Here is a 17,478-nt window from a genome sequence, read left to right on the forward strand (position 1 = left end):
ATACATTTCTCTTTTCTGCTGTTGCTCCGAGCATGTGGTTTACGCACATCTCCATTATTTCATTTAACAGGGTGTGCTGCACGAACTTAACATGCTTTTTTAATAGTAGAGCCATTTTGCCCTGCATTAATTTGCGGTCATGTTTTTGGTAAGAGGAATCTGTGGAATTATAAAATTATGAAGCTAGACTTTCCTTAAAGTCATCTGGCCCATTTCCTTCGCGCTGCGAAGGGACCATCTTTCTTTACTTAAAGTTGAATCCACTCACAGGATGCTCACACTAAAAAAAGGGGGGTGCAGTTTTCAGTGATTCCCCTTCCCCCTGCATGCAGCCTCTTCAAACCTGCCTTCTTCAACAGGAGCTTCCATTGGACCTGAGTCCCTTCCATGAGTGGAAGGAGCCCTTCAAACTTCTCAAATAATAGCGGTTTCAAGTTACAGTTTTGGCATCTCTGGCAGAGAGGTCCAGATACCTTAGAGCAGGCATAGGCAAACTCAGCCCTCCAGATGTTTTGGGACTACAATTCCCATCATCCCTGACCACCGGTCCTGTTAGCCATGGATGATGGGAGTTGTAGTCCCCAAACATCTGGAGGGCCGAGTTTGCCTATGCCTGCATTAGAGCAAAGGTTTTCAGTCTTTTTGAGTCCACAGCTCCCTTGAGGTGTGGAGAGAGACTTTGTCTGGCATGGCCTCCTTCCACCTGCCTTGCCCCACCCTCTAGTCTCTGCTTCTCAATTTGTATTGTATTATTTTATGTACTTTGTCTTGTCTGGAGAACTACTGCCTTGAAATGCACCATTCAAGGTACCCTGACTGAAAACCACTGTCTTAGGGAGATGATTCCGATGTTTGCTTTTCCTTGTAGGTTTATTCCGGAGACCTGGTCTGCCTGCAGCGTGACCTGTGGGGTCGGAATCCAAGTCCGCTTAGTGAAGTGCCAAGTTCTGCTCTCCTTCTCTCAATCTGTGGCTGATTTGCCCATTGATGAATGTGAAGGGCCCAAACCAGCCTCCGAACGAGCTTGTTATGGCGGCCCTTGCAATGGGGAGACCAGCGAATATAGTCCCGAAGAGGCTGATGTGTTTTATGGCGGCTCGCAGGACTTTGACGAACTCCATGACTGGGAGTATGAAGGCTTCACAGAGTGCTCTGAGTCTTGTGCAGGAGGTGAGTTGCAATTTTCCCCCAACTTGTTTGTTTTGCTTGTTTTAAATTTTGCCTACCCACAGGCAAAAAATGGGTGGGTATTAAGTCATGACTACCTTATGTGCCTTGGGATGAGGGTGGCACTGTGGTCTAAACCACAGAACCTAGGGCTTGCCAATCAAAAGGTCGGCGGTTCGAATCCCCGCGACGGAGTGAGCTCTCATTGTTCGGTCCCTGCTCCTGCCAACCTAGCAGTTCGAAAGCACATTAAGTGCAAGTAGATAAATAGGTCCCACTCCGGCAGGAAGGTAAACAGTGTTTCCGTGTGCTGCTCTGGTTCGCCAGAAGCGGCTTAGTCATGCTGGCCACATGACCCAGAAGCTGTACGCTGGCTCCCTCAGCCAATAAAGCGGGATGAGCACCGCAACCCCAGAGTCGCCACGACTGGACCTAACGGTCAGGGGTCCTTTACGTGCCTCACTGATTATAATCAGACTTAATTTGAACTAACTGCATCCACACTTTCACCCGACTCACATTTTTATCTTATTGTGTACTGATTAATCCTTCCCTCCGCCCAAGAGCTACTCTCATTGTTCCACAGCGGTGCCTTGCGAAAACACAACCTTACCCACTAAATTAGTTCTTATCAAATGTGTGGAAAACCTGAAGAGGGGTTTTTGTTCAACCGAGCTTTTCAATTCAGCGGATTAGAGCTGATTTTCACAAGGCACACAGCTGGCTAATGGGAAATGTGGATAAATGTGGCATATAAAGCGACTCCGTCCATCCATCAATAACCCATGAAATGAGCACCTTCTGCACATTTTGGGTACTGTGTGGACGATCCCACCAGCTCCACCGTGGCAGCCGAAATGTGAGAATCAGACCCCGGTCTTCTGTTTTCTCTGTTTGAAATGGAAGAGTGGCTCTGTGAGGGAACTATCGAAAATAAAGTCCAGATGTAATACCATTTTGGATCTAGAAGGTATCAGAATTCACAGCTGGGGTCTTTCATATGACTAATGCAGTAGTCTGGTTGTTTACATTTCCTGCTGACCACTTACATTTGGGCCAGGGAAGCATATTTTTAAAGAGCAAGATTAAGTCAGGAAGCATCAGGTGTCATTAGCTCTGCATTGCCTGACTTCTGCTTTGTAAGCAGAGACATGTGGATCCCAAGCGTTGGGCTGTTGCATATGTATTTCTTTACTGAATCTACTGGAGACTCAGCTGGTTTTGATAGCTTTTACTAGCAAATGACATTAGCTTGGATCTCGGTGCAGGGTAAAGGAGAGAGAGAGAAAACATATGGCAAAAATAACCAGCGAAAAGATTGCCTGGAGCTAGTAAGTTTGGCACTTAGGTTAAAAGTTAAGGAGGGTCACCATTTATGCATATTATGAGAATTGTTTAATGTACATGGTGTCTAATCCATTTGGGTCTACCCAGTCATTTTCTGCTAATTGCTTATGAAAATCGCGCCCATTAGAAATGTCCCGTTCCTAAAATTCCTTAGCTCCTCTAAAGCTGGGGTTTTTCCACACAGGAATTGTAACAAATGGCTTGCATTTCATGGGTTCTGAGTAACTTGTGCATGATAGAAAAAGAACATTTTTATCACGAAGTGACTAATGCTTCATAATTATTCATGCCTTCCTTTGGTTATCCCACATCCCATACCCTATCAGAGCAAAACATTGTTTCCCCTTACTACCTCATTCTCAGGTAAAAATAGGGAAATGGGTTTAAAAATGGCACAGAAAGCATTTATCTCTGCAGCGTCGTTCAAATCCGACACATACACAATTTACATAGGGTTGCCATATTTCAAAAAGTGAAAATCCAGACACAAACCTTGTTGAGCCTTTGGGGGGGGGCAAAGTTCATGAGCCACCCCCCCCCAAAAAAAGTTGTTGCACAAAAAACTAGACTTTCAACCTGGGTTGCCATGTGTCTGGATTTTCCTGGACATTTCAGCTATTTCCTCCCAAACACTGTTTCCGACGGCCGTATTCCAGCTGGGTCTGGGAAATTCTGGACGTATGGCAACCCTGATTTACAGAGCTCTGAAAGCAGGTCAACATGCTTTCTTGAATCGAGAAGAAGCGCCAGGTGTAGTCTTTCACACAAACCCAGGTCAAAACTCAAAGTGGAATGAGTGCAGGCGTGGAATGAGTGCATGCCTAGAGATGGACCATTAGGTAGCTGGAGAATCATCATCATCATCTTTTATTTGTATGCCACCTTTCCATGGAAGTGAGAGCTGGACCATAAAGAAGGCTGATCGCCAAAGAATTGATGCTTTTGAATTATTGTGCTGGAGGAGACTCTTGAGAGTCCCATGGACTGCAAGAAGTTCAGACCTATCCATTCTGAAGGAAATCAGCCCTGAGTGCTCACCGGAAGGACGGATCCTGAAGTTGAGGCTCCAAGACTTTGGCCACCTCATAAGAAGAGAAGACTCCCTGGAAAAGACCCTGATGCTGGGAAAGATGGAGGGCACAAGGAGAAGGGGACAACAGAGGACGAGATGGTTGGACAGTGTTCTCGAAACTACCAGCATGAGTTTGACCAAACTGCGGGAGGCAGTGGAAGACAGGAGAGCCTGGCGTGCTCTGGTCCATGGGGTCACGAAGAGTTGGACACGACTAAACAACTAAACAACAACAACATGCCACCTTTCCACAGTTAAAAAAACAATGCTCAAGGCGGCTTACAGCATAACAAGATTTACATCATTACAAAAGTCATAAACAATAAATAAACCACATCAAAAAAATACACAACCAAATGGGAAACAATTTCCACATAAATCTAAATCTAAAACTAAGAATACAGCATTAATATCACAGTTTAAAATGACATAGGTAAGAAATAACAGCAATTTAAACAAAAAGCAAAAACTAAACTAAACGGAGCCCTCTCTGCCCAGCAGCAGCAGCTGCAGCAGTCCTTTATAGAGCCCATCAGGCCCCGCCCTGGGCCAGGTGGTGAGTGGAAGGATTGGGGCCCTCAGACGCTGAGCAGGGGAGTTCTCCTGGGTCTATCACAGTCAATTTTGCACCAGAGGTTATGAGGGCTGGAAGCTCCATTCCCATTTAGGAAAGAGGCTCCACCATGACCTGCTTGGCACCCACTGCCACCTGTCTCCTTCCCCTACAGGGAAGTGGGAGGCAGTGGTGGCAACTGCAGGTTCCATGTGAACACAGCTCTGCTCACTTTGCTCACAGCCGGAAATGAACGGGACCCAGCTGACCTTGGACCTCTCACACGGAGAGGCACTCAGTTTCGCAAGCATCCTTGCCAACTCGCTTCTGCATCATCACGGCTCCTCCCTAATTCAAGTTAAAACTGAGCTCGCCCTTACAAAGTTAAAGAAAAAGAAGCAAAAGCTGTTGCTGCGTGTGGTTTGGGGATGGGCCGCTTAATAATCATAATAATTTTATTATTTATACCCCGCCCATCTGGCTGTGTTGCCCCAGCCATTCTGGGTGGCTTCCAGCATATACAAAAACATAATAAAACATTAAAAACTTGCCTATACAGGGCTGCCTTCAGATGTCTTCTAAAGGTTGTATTTATCTCATTGAGATCTGGTGGGAGGGAGTTCCAGAGGGAGAACTTCACTTCCAAGAAGACCATCTCCTGGTGAGGGAACTGCCAGAAGGCCCTCGGAGCTGGACCTCAGTGTATGGGCTGAACGATGGGGATGGAGATGCTCCTTCAGGAATACTGGGCCGAAGCCGTCTAGGGCAGGGGTGAGCAAACGTTTTCCGCAGGGGGCCGTCCACCGTCCCTCAGACCTTGGGGGGGGCGGACTATATTTTGAAGAAGAAAAATCCCCCCCACAACTTTCGCCTCCCTTCTCCACAGCGCCCGCCGAGCCCCGGTGGCTGCGTACCTGTGCCTTGTGAGCGGCAGGGGCTGGCGGCGGAGGGACAATTAGCGGAGCGAAAGGGCTGCCTCCAGAGAGGGGTTACTTAAAATGGCGCCCAGCCAACTGCGGCTCAACAAAGCCCAGCCACCTCCCTCCAGAAGGAGGGAGGGAGGAGGCGCCATGGCAGTGCATGTGAAGGACGGGGGGGGGGGGGAATGGCACAGCCCCAACAATCAGAATCCCCATGCCGATCCATGCAGCGATTCCTGGACCTTCCATGGGCCAGATCCAGAAAGCAATTGGGCTGAATCCGGGCCCCGGACCTTAGTTTGCTGACCCATGGTTTAGGGCTTCAAAGTGTTTATCAGGTGTGTGTGCAGGAGCCAGGCCCTGTGACCAATAGGACTTTGCAGGACTGGGGCCTTCCTAAGTTTGTTCTGAAGAGGCAAGGTACAGGTGAGGCTGATTGGTACCTCATAGCACCTGGTGGCAAGAGCCGGGAAGGGATACAAGGTCAGCATTTCGCTTCAGCTCTTTGCCACAGCAACACGCTTCCTGCCTTGGGCTTCTTTCTTCCTGATCCTTGAACCTTGGTTTCTTGACTCCTTGTTTCTTGATCCTTGGACCCCTGACTTCATGACTTCATGACTTCTTGCTCCTGACCCTCGGACCCTTAGCTTCCTGACTTCTGGCTTCTGGACTCCCGTTCCTGCTCCCACCCCACCATCTTGCCCCCAGTCCTGACGTCCCCAGCAGGACTTTGATCGCCCGTGAACCGGACTGTGAGAGTGTTGGTGCTTGGAAATGTACCGGGAGTCAATGTAGGTCTTTCAGGACCAGTGTTATATGGTCCCGGCAGCAAGTCCTAGTCACCAGTCTAGCTGCTGGTTTTTTTGCATTAGGTTAGAAAAGTGAGGCATCGGGTCAACACAGTACCGCAGCATCTTTTAAAATAAGATAGCCTGTTAAAATAGAGAGCTTCATCATTGGCTGTCACTTCTGTCAACCATCTCGTCAAACAGATGTGCTGCTTCTGACATACACTGATTGAAAAAGGGACGTTTGTCCTCTCATTCCTGACCCCAGTCCACATTTGTTCTGAACTGGGAGGCAATTGTGCTTGCCACACACCACTTTGGGGAGGCCCATAACACACACTGTGAGAACCGTGGGCCCTACATTGCAGCATTCCTACACCATATCAAAGCACAGTGGTTTGTAGGAAATAAAGATCTTTGGATGGCAACCACTTGTTTCCATGAGTTAAATTCACATCCAGCACTCGGTCTGCTGAACAGCATTGCCACAGAGAACTTGGGAGCGGCATCTCTTGTTACATTTATTGTACCTGATAATATGTGGCTGTAGCAGAAACCATTTCTTTGATCCATTCAATGCCATCTGATTGTTTGCGAAATGACTGGCATTCAGAATGTTTTGGGGGAAAACGTTTTCTGTTAAGCAAATTAAAATGGAATAAATAGGTTCCAAATAATCATTTTGTTTCCACAGTTGCATGACAGATCAAGTTAATTTTATTGTTCTTGTGCTCTCTGGAGATGAAATTTGATTCATGTAGAAGTAGCCCTTCACCCTTGAAGGAGTAGCAGCCAGAAGGAACCAGTTAACAATTTAGTCTTCATGAAGTGGCTGCGTCTTCCACTGCTGTCATCAAGTATCATGTAACAATTATGCTATTCTGGTAGATATAAACACAGCAAATCCTATTTGATGGTATATTGAAAGTGAACTGAAAGCTACTTAGATTCATGTCCTCCCCTTGCTCCGTGTAGCAGTTTAATTTCCCAGCCATAAACTTCAGGGATTTTCAAGGAAAAACAAACCCAGCTTCATTATGTTAAAATTGTGAGCAATAATTTTTAAAACTCGAGCCTCAAATACCCTGGAAAGTGGAAAGCCCAGGGCTTTTCTGTGTCCCATTTTGAGCAGCTTATTTTCTCATTAGAAAGGAATGTACAGCTTCTTCGTTATATGTATTTTCCAGTTTTTGAATACATCTGTGTTGGAAGCTGCAAGATCTAATCCTAAAATTCCAAGAGGGACAAATCACTATCATGCTACTTGGTTCTGTGCTGCATCTCGAATGTTTTACTAGCTATTGAAAAATGTCTGAAACACAAGCAAATGATTTTTAGAATGGAAATGCACCATTGCCATTTCATATAGGAGGTCCCCACCTTTACTTATCTCTTCCTGCCACTTTCTAGTTTTCTCTGAAGACAAGGGAGAATATGGGCTCACCTATCATTTCTAAAAATGCAGAAAGGAGCACATAGTTCAGAGCAGTGCTTTCTGCCAGAGAATGATCTGAGGTCACAGGATGCTACAAAAAAAAACCTGTCTTCCTCTTGAAATGAATGGACACAATAGTTCATTGGTTTAGTTCTGAATTCATTATGAATGCACAAGGAAGTCTGCTTGAAAACGTTCGTAACTACAGCAGACTGGAGTTGCTAAGGTGGTTTTCGGCTGCTGTGATGGATGAATTGTGATCTGAAAACTTCCATTTTATAACCACTTGGCGTTTCACAGTACGAAAAGACAAAAATGTGTAACGTAATGACAAATGAGACAATAACCTCATCACCATGGGCTTCAGCCTGTCACTGTGAACTTGTTAGGAAGATGGCTGCTTTAATAGCATCTCCCATTATTACCACACCTTTGAGTGTATCCTCACCGTATCTTGTTCTTCACTCTCATAGACCTTACCGTCCGCAGTGAGCCTGTGCAAAAAACCACCCTGGATTTTCTCCAGTTCTGCCTCTAACCCTACCCCACACTTGTGCTTTCCAGAGCTTTCGGCTGCAACTCCCATCACTCCTGACCATTGACCATACTGGCTGGGGCTGATGGGAGTTGTAGTAGTCTACAGGGCACAGATTAAGTTATTAGAGATTAGAGAAATTAAGTTTATTTAAAAAAGTGTTTTGTGTTTGCAAGCATGTGTCTGTTGCATTCACACTTTACAATTTTAAGTGTATATCTGGTAATCACATATCCTACTGTGAACTGCCCTGAGATCTTTGGATGAAGGGTTGTATACAAATGATGATGATGATGATGATGATACTTTAAGGAGGAAAGTTCTCTATTTGAAAGCATCCTTAGTCTGAAGAAGGGCTTTCTGAGCCAAATCCTAAGAAGGGAGAGTGGTGACCTTCAAATTGCCCATCAATCTTTAGTTTCTAGACAGCAAGCACAACGGTCATGTGTTCACATCATGATCAGCTGTAGTTGATTTATGATTAGCATATGCATATGCTGAGCTGGACAAGTGGGTTGGAAAGGCAGCTGCAGCAATGGGTTGCCTCTCCAAAAGGGTCTGGGAGAACGTAATGAGCAATACCAAGATGAAGGTCTACCAGGCTTTCATGGTCAACTTACACCCACCAGCAGTGACACCTCAACACCTTCCACATGTGCTGCGTCAGGAAGATTTTGGGCATCACACGGCAGTACAGAATTCCAAACAAAGATGTGCTTCCCTAAGTCAACATCCCCAGCACATCCGCACTTCTGTCTCAGTGACATCTACGCTGTCTTGGTCATATCTGTCAGGTGTGCGTGCAGGAGCCAGGCCCTGTGACCAATAGGACTTTGCAGGACTGGGGCCTTCCTAAGTGTGTTCTGAAGAGGCAAGGTGCGGCCACACAGGTGAGGCTGATTGGTAACTCACAGCACCTGGTGGCAAGAGCTAGGAAGGGATGTTAGGTCAGCATTTCCCTTCGGCTCTTTGCCACAGCAACACGGTTTCTGCCTTGCTGCGTTTGGCTCATTGACTCCTTGCTTCCTGACCCTCAGACCCTTGCCTTCGTGACTCCTTGCTTCCTGACCCTCAGACCCCTGACTTCTTGATCCTTGGACCCTTGACTTCGTGACTCCTTGCTTCTTGATCCTCGGACCCTTGACTTCGTGACTCCTTGCTTCCTGACCCTTGGACCATTGGCTTTTTGACTCCCGGCTCTCAGACCCTCAGACTCTTGGCTTTCTGACTCTTGGCTTCTGGACTCCCACCCTGCTATCTTGCCCCCGGTCCCAATGTCCCCAGCAGGGACTTTGATCTCCCGTGAACCGGACTGTGACAATGTCCACAGAATGGAAGATGGCAGGAACCCTGAGTACATGCTCCACGGGGAGCTGGCTTCCAGCACCAGGCCGATTGGCAGACTAACTCTGCATTACGGATATGCCTGCAGACATGACATGAAGGTTGGCAACATCAGCACTAGCATGTGGGAATCCCTTGCAGAAGACCGTAGTGCCTGGACACAGGCAGTCAAGCCATGTATCCATAGCAGTGACCAGAGGAGGAACAACCACTGGGAGGCGTGCAGAGAGAAGCAGCATCGTGGTGCATCTGCAGCAGCACAAACAGACACCTTCCTCTGCCCCAGCTGCAAGAAAACATGTCTCTCCTGTATTAGTCTCTACAGCCACAGCAGGCACCACTACCTTCCAACAGCTTGACCTAGGCACATCCATCTATTGTCTCACGAGACAGACAGGTGCCAATATGCATATTTCATGCAAATGGTTGTTCTCTTTTGCCCTTCCTTTTGCGTTTCCTCCTAGGTGTCAGTTTGTTGGTGGCCACCACAGAAAGACACCTAAAAATGTAGTCCATGGAGTGCTCTGAAGCTCGGATCTCATTCTGCATCTAGTCCCTTGCACCTGTCCCTGCTGTTTATGTTGGGAGAGTAGAATTTTTTGCATTGCTCATGCATACCTGCTCATGTTTACGGGCAAACATTGCAGCTCAGAGTGAGGCGCTGGTGGTGCAACGGTGCGATAGTGCTTTGCATTATCCGGCGAGCGGCCCATAGGGAATAAAAGCAGGCAAGGGCTGCGGGTCCTCACAGCTCTGTGACTCTGATGAAAAGCAAAGGAGCGTTTTGAAGAGCAGTGCTTTGATTCATCACTATAAAAAGAGGCGGTGTGTTTCTTTTTAAGCTTTGGCGTTAAAAACAAAAATAAATCAAGGCATTGTAGTTTCCATGCATGTGGCAGTGTTGTTTTTGCTCATTCAGCATGGCTTCTCAGGCTTGCTTGATGCTTTTGTAAATATGCTGTCATCTTCAAAAGAGCTTGGTGCTTTGGTGGGTGAACCTCTACGTTGCTGCTGCTGCTGCTGCTGCTGTTGCTTTTACTGTTGTGGTGGAGGTGATGCCAAAGGTTTCGCCTAAGCTAAACATTGCCACCCCATAAAGCCTTGTAATCACAACTGGATGACCCCTGAATTACCCAGAGACAGTCTAGCCACATGGGCGAAGGCGGCCCATTCACCTCGCATCACAGAGAAAACAATGCCTTGCATCTGGTTTCCTGAGGCCTGGGGCAGGCTACTTTATGTCAACACACCGAGAGCAACACTGGAAACATATTAGAGGGCTGCAGTTGATTTGCATATTTTAGCTTCACTTAATTAACATATCTGGCCCAGCATTTGTGTGTGCTTTGTGGATGCCAAGACATAGGCAACGGATGCATTACACTTGTCACGGCCTTTTTCTGGCATTGCTTATGCAAATGTGCGGGAAATCTCAACATGTGGTGCAAAACCAGTTTGGGGACAGGGCAGAATGATAGTTTGGGGATTTTTAACCTGCCCTGAGTTCTGAGATATAACTGCACTGTCAGTAGCTTTTCAGAACTGTATACAGAACCACATGAGCTGGAAATATCCAACTATCTATCCTCTATCTATCATCTGTCTATCTATCTATCATCTCTCTCTCTCTCTCTATCATCTATCTATCTATCTATATCTATCTATCATCTATATCTCCTATGGAAAGGGCTGTATAATAATAGCTAGGAAGTATCCTCTCTCTCTCTCTCTCTCTCTCTCACACACACACAGAGAGAGAGAGAGAGAGAGAGAGAGACCCCTCACAATATTCATGTTTGCAGGGTGTGTTAATCCTTCCTTTCCCATGTGCTGTGCCTCTGATGAGAAGTTCCCCCGCCATAAAAATTAAATAACATAGCTGCTCGCTGCAGAATGAAAGTACCTGGTTTGGCCCTAAGACTGCAATCCTACGTCTGGTTATCTGAAGGTCAACCCTATTGAACTCAGTTGTGAAGACAGGTACAGGTTTGCACTGTGAATTTGATTTTTATAAATAGGATTTTTAAAAACTTCTTTTTTGCATTGGTCTTATAGTTGTAGCTGGAATGTAACCACGTTGTTAGGAGATATTATCCCTGAGCCATTTCAGTTCCATTTAGCTTGGTGGAACAAAGTTCCACTTACACCTGCATTTACTGGACCTTAGTTTGTGCAGACAGGCTTAGAACCTGAATTCCCAATACCTGCACCTTATTCCAGGTGTTTTGAGAACAGGGCCATGCTGCTGTCGGTGTCGCCTGGTGCACAGACCATTTGCTCCATAGCTAGAAACTTTAAAAAGTGTGGGCACTCAACTTTCAGCAGCAGGAGGTAATGGTTCCATAGCTGTGTTTCTTTTCAGAAAGAGTGAACCGAGTAAACCAAGAACAGTAATGTGAATAGACTGAGATGTTTACTTAATCAGAAAAGAATTTGAAAGCTGTGGGGTTGTTGTTTTTTATTTGCCGCTTGCCAGTGAAGAAATTCCAGTTCCTTTGCAAGCCTGATACAGGTACAGGATGTAACAAGGAACAGATCTCCCAACATCTGACACTTTGCTTTCCCTTCCTGTTCCATGGGTGGCAGCATGGTGTGATCCTGCCCTGTCAACAGCGAGGAGTATCAGATTCATCTCCCAGAGGCAATGAACTCCACAACAACTCAGAAGGACCCCTGCCGATGCCATGTCCGCACTTTGCTCTCCCGGCGCTGACTGTGATTTTTCTGCCCTGATTCTGTTACATTAAATTTTATTTTGATGTAATTGTGTGTGTGTGTGTCTGTGTGTTTGCAGGTGTTCAAGAGGCAGTAGTGGCTTGCCTGAATAAACAGACAAGAGAGTTTGCTGATGAAAATCTATGCGTGAGCAGCCGGCGTCCCCCACAGTTGCTGAAAGCTTGTAACCTGGAGCCTTGTCCCCCAAGGTAGGCTGCTCTTTGCTCTTTTCTTCAGTTAGGCATATAGAAGTCAAAGAATCATAATGTCTCAGAATTGTAGAGTTGGAAGGGACCCCTGAGGTCAACCCCCTTCAATGCAGGAACCTTTTTTGCCCAACGTGTGGCTCGAACCCACAACCCTCTGCCGACTGAGCTATCCAGTCGCTGTATAGAAGAAGAAACAGAACTATTGGCCTACAGTGTCTTGAAACTAAATTTTCACTATACCAAATAGTATTTGAAGTGGGCCACTGAATCTAGCAAAATTGGGACAACGTATGCTGAGATATATCACTGATTTCTGATTTAATTATTTCACCTGAATCTATTCAGGGTTGTTAGTATGTAAGTAGCTGGGGGCTCAGAAATTCCAGCGAATTTAGGGTGGATTCCAAAGCAAGCCCTCTCATCTATTTCCTCGCCAGAGGCCTCACTCATTTTCCTGCCTGCCCATCTGCCTGTGCCTTAAACACTGTAGGCTTGCAGAAGAGGCTGCCTTATACAGTCATACCTCGGATTACATACGCTTCAGGTTGCGTTTTTTTCAGGTTACGGACCACCGAAAGCCGGAATTACCGGAATGGGTTACTTCCGGGTTTTGGCGGTCATGCATGTGCAGAAGCGTCGAATTGCAACCCACGCGTGTGCAGACGTGCTGCTGCAGGTTGTGAATGTGCATCCCACACGGATCATGTTTGCCACCCAAGCGTCTACTGTACTGAGTAAGATCATTGGTCAATCTAGCTCAGTATCCAGTGGCCCTACAAGATTTCAGACACAGTTCTCTCCCAGCCCTAAGTTAGCCAGCAAACATTGCAGCCAAGTGTACACTTGACCCAGGGGCTGCATACATAACATACATTTAAAGCACCCACCCACACCTAGATAATCCTGGGAACTATAGTTCAATTAAGCTTGCTGGAAAGGATAGCTTTGTGAGGGGCAAGTTACAGTTCCCAGGATTTGCTGAGAATGTTTTCCTTTCTTACCCAAGTTCTCAGCCTTGGTATCTTCAATACCATATTGGCTGGTCTCCCCAGTTGAGAAGGAAAGTGGGAAGAAATAGGGGCAAGGAAAACAGCCCTGCTTTTACTTCCTCTGTCACTTTCTTGGGTTCTTTTTGAAATGGAGAACATTTGAGTGTGAGAACTCGGAGGCCTTTTTAATACAGAACGCTTGCGGAATTAAACATATTTAAACATAAGAGCATTATGCAGGTGTCGGCTTCAACTTTTGCTGAGAGGTTGGTTCAGCAATCAGATTTTCGTCTTCTGTGATCCCTTAAATGTGCCACAATAAAACTGGATCAAGCCTGCCTGTTTCTCCTAGGTGTCGTATATATATATTCAATAGCAAACGAACTAGTGTGTCTCCCTTTTGAGACCACTGTAACATGTGGAGGAGGGGTGCGCTTGTGAAAATACACAGGAACCACTGTTTTCTGAAGCTCCTGGGCATTTTCCCAACACACACCTCCCTTCCACATATAATTATTATTTTCTGCTGCAAAGTCCACATAGTGTGTGAAATTGTCGAGACGTGAAAAGTTCGCACAAGCGTTTGGTTTTTTAAAAAATTCAGACAATTGCTGGGTGAGGGATGCATCTGATTCTCATGTTACCACATGGATATCTTTCGGCCATATATCTACTAATGCTGCATTTCCCTGCAAGTCAGGAGTAAGCTATAGAATCATAGTTTCCTTGTCCTAGAAATGAGGCAATGAATGTTCTGATCCAGTGGTTTACAAGCTGCATTTCAAGGAACTCTGGGATTTCTTCAAGTTTCCCTAGAAGCAAATGTTGTTGGGTGCATTCTAGGCTCGCATTAATTTAGTGTACACCTCTGAACCCCAGAATCCTGTGCACTGTTCTGGCATATGCTCAGAGGTCCCTTTGCAGATGCATCAATGCAGAGAGGATTACTTGCAGGCAGGCAACAGACAAATCCCCTTCCCCTGAGATAGGATATTCTCTTTCTGAAGCATCTCAGGCAGATGACTTCATAAGCTAAAGCATGCCATCAATGAAACTGAAACAATTTCCCTCTTCAGCAGAAGAGGAATTTGTACTGACCAGAAACATATTATTCCACTCGCTTGAATTTTCGAAGCACTCTAAGGGGGTACTTTGGTGAGTTCATACCCTAGGAGGGTTACACCAAGGAAAGTTGCAACTGGGTTTGGGACCACCAGTGGTAATTCCAGCTCTGCCTGTACTTTTGGTGGGTGGAAGAGGGAAGTCAATGGCAGCAGAAGATAATAAGGCTGTTCTAATCTAGGACAGAGACGCGGGTGGTGCTGTGGGTTAAAGCCTCAGTGCCTAGGGCTTGCCGATCGAAAGGTCGGCAGTTCGAATCCCCGCGGTGGGGTGCGCTCCCGCTGTTCGGTCCCAGCACCTGCCAACCTAGCAGTTCGAAATCACCCCTGGGTGCAAGTAGATAAATAGGGACCGCTTACTAGCGGGAAGGTAAACGGCGTTTCCGTGTGCAGCTCTGGCTCGCCAGAGCAGCGATGTCACGCTGGCCACGTGACCCGGAAGTGTCTTCAGACAGCGCTGGCCCTTGGCCTCTTTGAGTGAGATGGGTGCACAACCTTAGAGTCTGTCAAGACTGGCCCGTACGGACAGGGGTACCTTTACCTTTTACCTTTAATCTAGGACACCCATCACCATCCTAGCATGACAGATCAGTTGCACCCTCAAAAGATTTTTAGAGTGGAAAAGATTTTTAGAGTGGTGTCCACACAACCGGAGCTGCCTTTTGAAATAAGAGCTGTCCCATGAATCTTTATAGTTCTGTAAAAAGGCACATTAACTTAATATAAGGAGCATTTGACACCTTTCTTAAATGCATGGCTTATAACATAATCTTGTTTCTTGACAACTGTGAAGGCATGAGTAGTCTTTGGAAAGACAGGGAGTGCTACCAAGTGCATGAAAGATTTCCACGGTGGGTGTTATGAATTATATTTTTTTAAAAATATCCCCCCTGCATCTTGGTCAGCATGTGCTAAAGAGATTTGGGTGGGTGGGTGAGTAGGAGGAAAGAGGAGCAGGCAATGAAAGCCAGATGGATGAAAATGAAGGAAATTCCAGTCAATTTCTGCCGCTTTGTTCTTAACATACTTTCAGAACTAAACGTTTATTCCTGTGCAAATAACTGAATAGCAGAGAACAGACACACACGGGGGGAAACAGCTCACAAAGTTCCAGGAACAGCAAAAAGGGGGGAAAGGAAAGATTTCCCTTCTGTACACAACTCTTTCTCAAACTTTATGGTTCTTCTGAGAACAGGGAGAAAGAGTCTGCAACAGCAGTTTGATAATTCCAGGACAGGACTGATAAATCTCAGAACTCTGACAAGGTCAACCCCAGAGTAGTAAACACCTGACCTCCTCCATTATAAGACTGATTTGTGTTGGGGAACATCAGTTCCTTATTCTTAAAGCAAGGGGTTTTTTGTGGTTCTGGTTGCTTGTGTCTGCAGAATTGAGACTTTTGCCCATTCTCCTCTGATTTGTCAAGAGAAAGCTATGAGAAAACATGGACTATTTATCAAGTATTTTCTCTCAACAGTTGGCTAATAGGCATAGAATTATGTACATAAATATGAAGCCAGTGGTGACTGGTGCCGACTAGAACTGGGAGCGCAAAGAACCAGCATTAGTTGGAGCCAGAGCCAATGAGAAGCAGAGCGCCCCTCCCCCACCGCAGCTAGTTGCAAGTAAAATGGCAGGTGGGCTGGCAGGTGTCCTATTCCATCATCATCATCATTTTATTATTTATACCCTGCCCACCTGACTGGTTGCCCCAGCCACTCTGGGCAGCTTCCAACATATATAAAAACATAATAAAACATTCAGGTAGGTAGCCATGTTGGTCTGACACAGTCGAAATAATTAAAAAATTGTCCAGTAGCACCTTAAAGACCAACCAAGTTTGTTCTGGGTATAAGCTTTCATGTGCATGATACCTGAAGAAGTGTGCATGCACTTGACAGCTTATACCCAGAACAAACTTAGTGGTACTGGACAATTTTTTAAATTTATAATAAAACATTAAACATTTTTTAAAAAACTTCCCCATACAAGGCTTCCTTCAGATGTCTTCTAAAGGTTGTATAGTTACTTATCTCCTTATCTCAGGGGTCGCATAACTCTATACCCTCATTTCTCTGATCAAAATAGGGACGTCCTAAGGAAAAGCAGGACATTCTGGGATCAAAGCAGAAACCAGGTCGGTTTCTGTAAATCTGGGGCTATCCCTGAGAAATAGGGGCACTTGGAGGGTTTGAAGTTGGCTTGACAGCACTAGTCTGCAGGCATTGCCCCCCCCCCCCAAAATAAGGATAATACAGACTCATGTCTTAAGATGTATTCAAACACACAGGTAGAAAACACCCCCCCTCTGCCTGCTGGGACAGAGACAAATGAAGTTTGCACACATTGTGTGTGGATTTACTGGCCTAATACAATTTTTTACCTGAGGTAGAGCAACAGAAGGCATTCCTCCTCATGGTTCCAGATTCGCATTTATGCAACTAAAAGAGGGGAGAAAGGAGCTTTGGAAAGCGAATTAGAACAACAGAAGGCAAGACCCCTGGTAATTCTGGACACAGAAGTCGCTCAAAGTTTCCCCTTTAAATCAGGACACACAAAGCTGGCATGAGCAGGAATGTGTTAGAAAGCCCTTCTTGAGGAGTCACCGTAAGGATCAGCTGGAAACCTTAGGCTGAGGCTCTCCCTGTGGGGCTGGAAGGAGTGTGGGTGGGTGGGTGTGAAATCCTGTAGCTTCAAATGCCAAAATGGCTTTTTCCCCTCCTCACCCCCTGCTTGCTTCCTGTCTGTGGTGGAACGAAAATAATGAGGTGTTGGAAGAGACAAATGCTGTTTTGTTAACCTTAATGCCTGCAAAAGAAAAAAAAAATTCAAATTTGTATGTCAAGGGTGTCATTCCATTATTAGGCTGAAAAGGGATACCTTTTGGGGGGGGGACCTGTTTTAGTTTAACTACATATGAATCATACCTTTCATCAACAAGATCAGGAATGTACATGTTTGCTTGCATTGTACACAGCCTCTCAATAACCTTGTGAGGTACATTAGTTTGTCACGTGGTAAGGGCCCCCCACCCAAACCAAGATTACCAGCCGTGGTACATATCCGCTACACTCCACTGACACTCTCAATTGCTGCCTTATGTTTTTTTGGCTCTCATCACAGTAGAGCTGATAGCGGAACAAATAATATTATTTGCAATTATGCAAAATATGTACTGTATTGAATATTTCTTAAACAATGAGTCCTGGGTGGCATACACACCTTAAAACCCATTTTTTATCCTCGCAACAACTCTGTGAGGGAGGTTGGGCTAAGGCACAGT

At 45.8% G+C, this 17,478-nt stretch overlaps 1 protein-coding gene across 3 annotated transcripts in view; it reads left to right on the forward strand.

The window, feature by feature from the left end:
• ADAMTSL1 (ADAMTS like 1) overlaps positions 1-17,478 on the forward strand; it is a 473,481-nt gene that overhangs the window by 373,115 nt on the left and 82,888 nt on the right. For all 3 annotated transcript variants that reach the window (XM_083419278.1, XM_083419280.1, XM_083419279.1), the window contains 2 exons: positions 869-1,170; positions 11,956-12,085. In XM_083419278.1, the coding sequence (XP_083275404.1) occupies positions 869-1,170; positions 11,956-12,085 (432 nt within the window). The remainder of the gene's footprint in view (positions 1-868; positions 1,171-11,955; positions 12,086-17,478) is intronic.

The sequence above is a fragment of the Podarcis tiliguerta genome (genome assembly GCF_965153285.1).
Source record: "Podarcis tiliguerta genome assembly, chromosome: 17".
NCBI classification, from domain to species: Eukaryota; Metazoa; Chordata; class Lepidosauria; order Squamata; family Lacertidae; genus Podarcis; species Podarcis tiliguerta.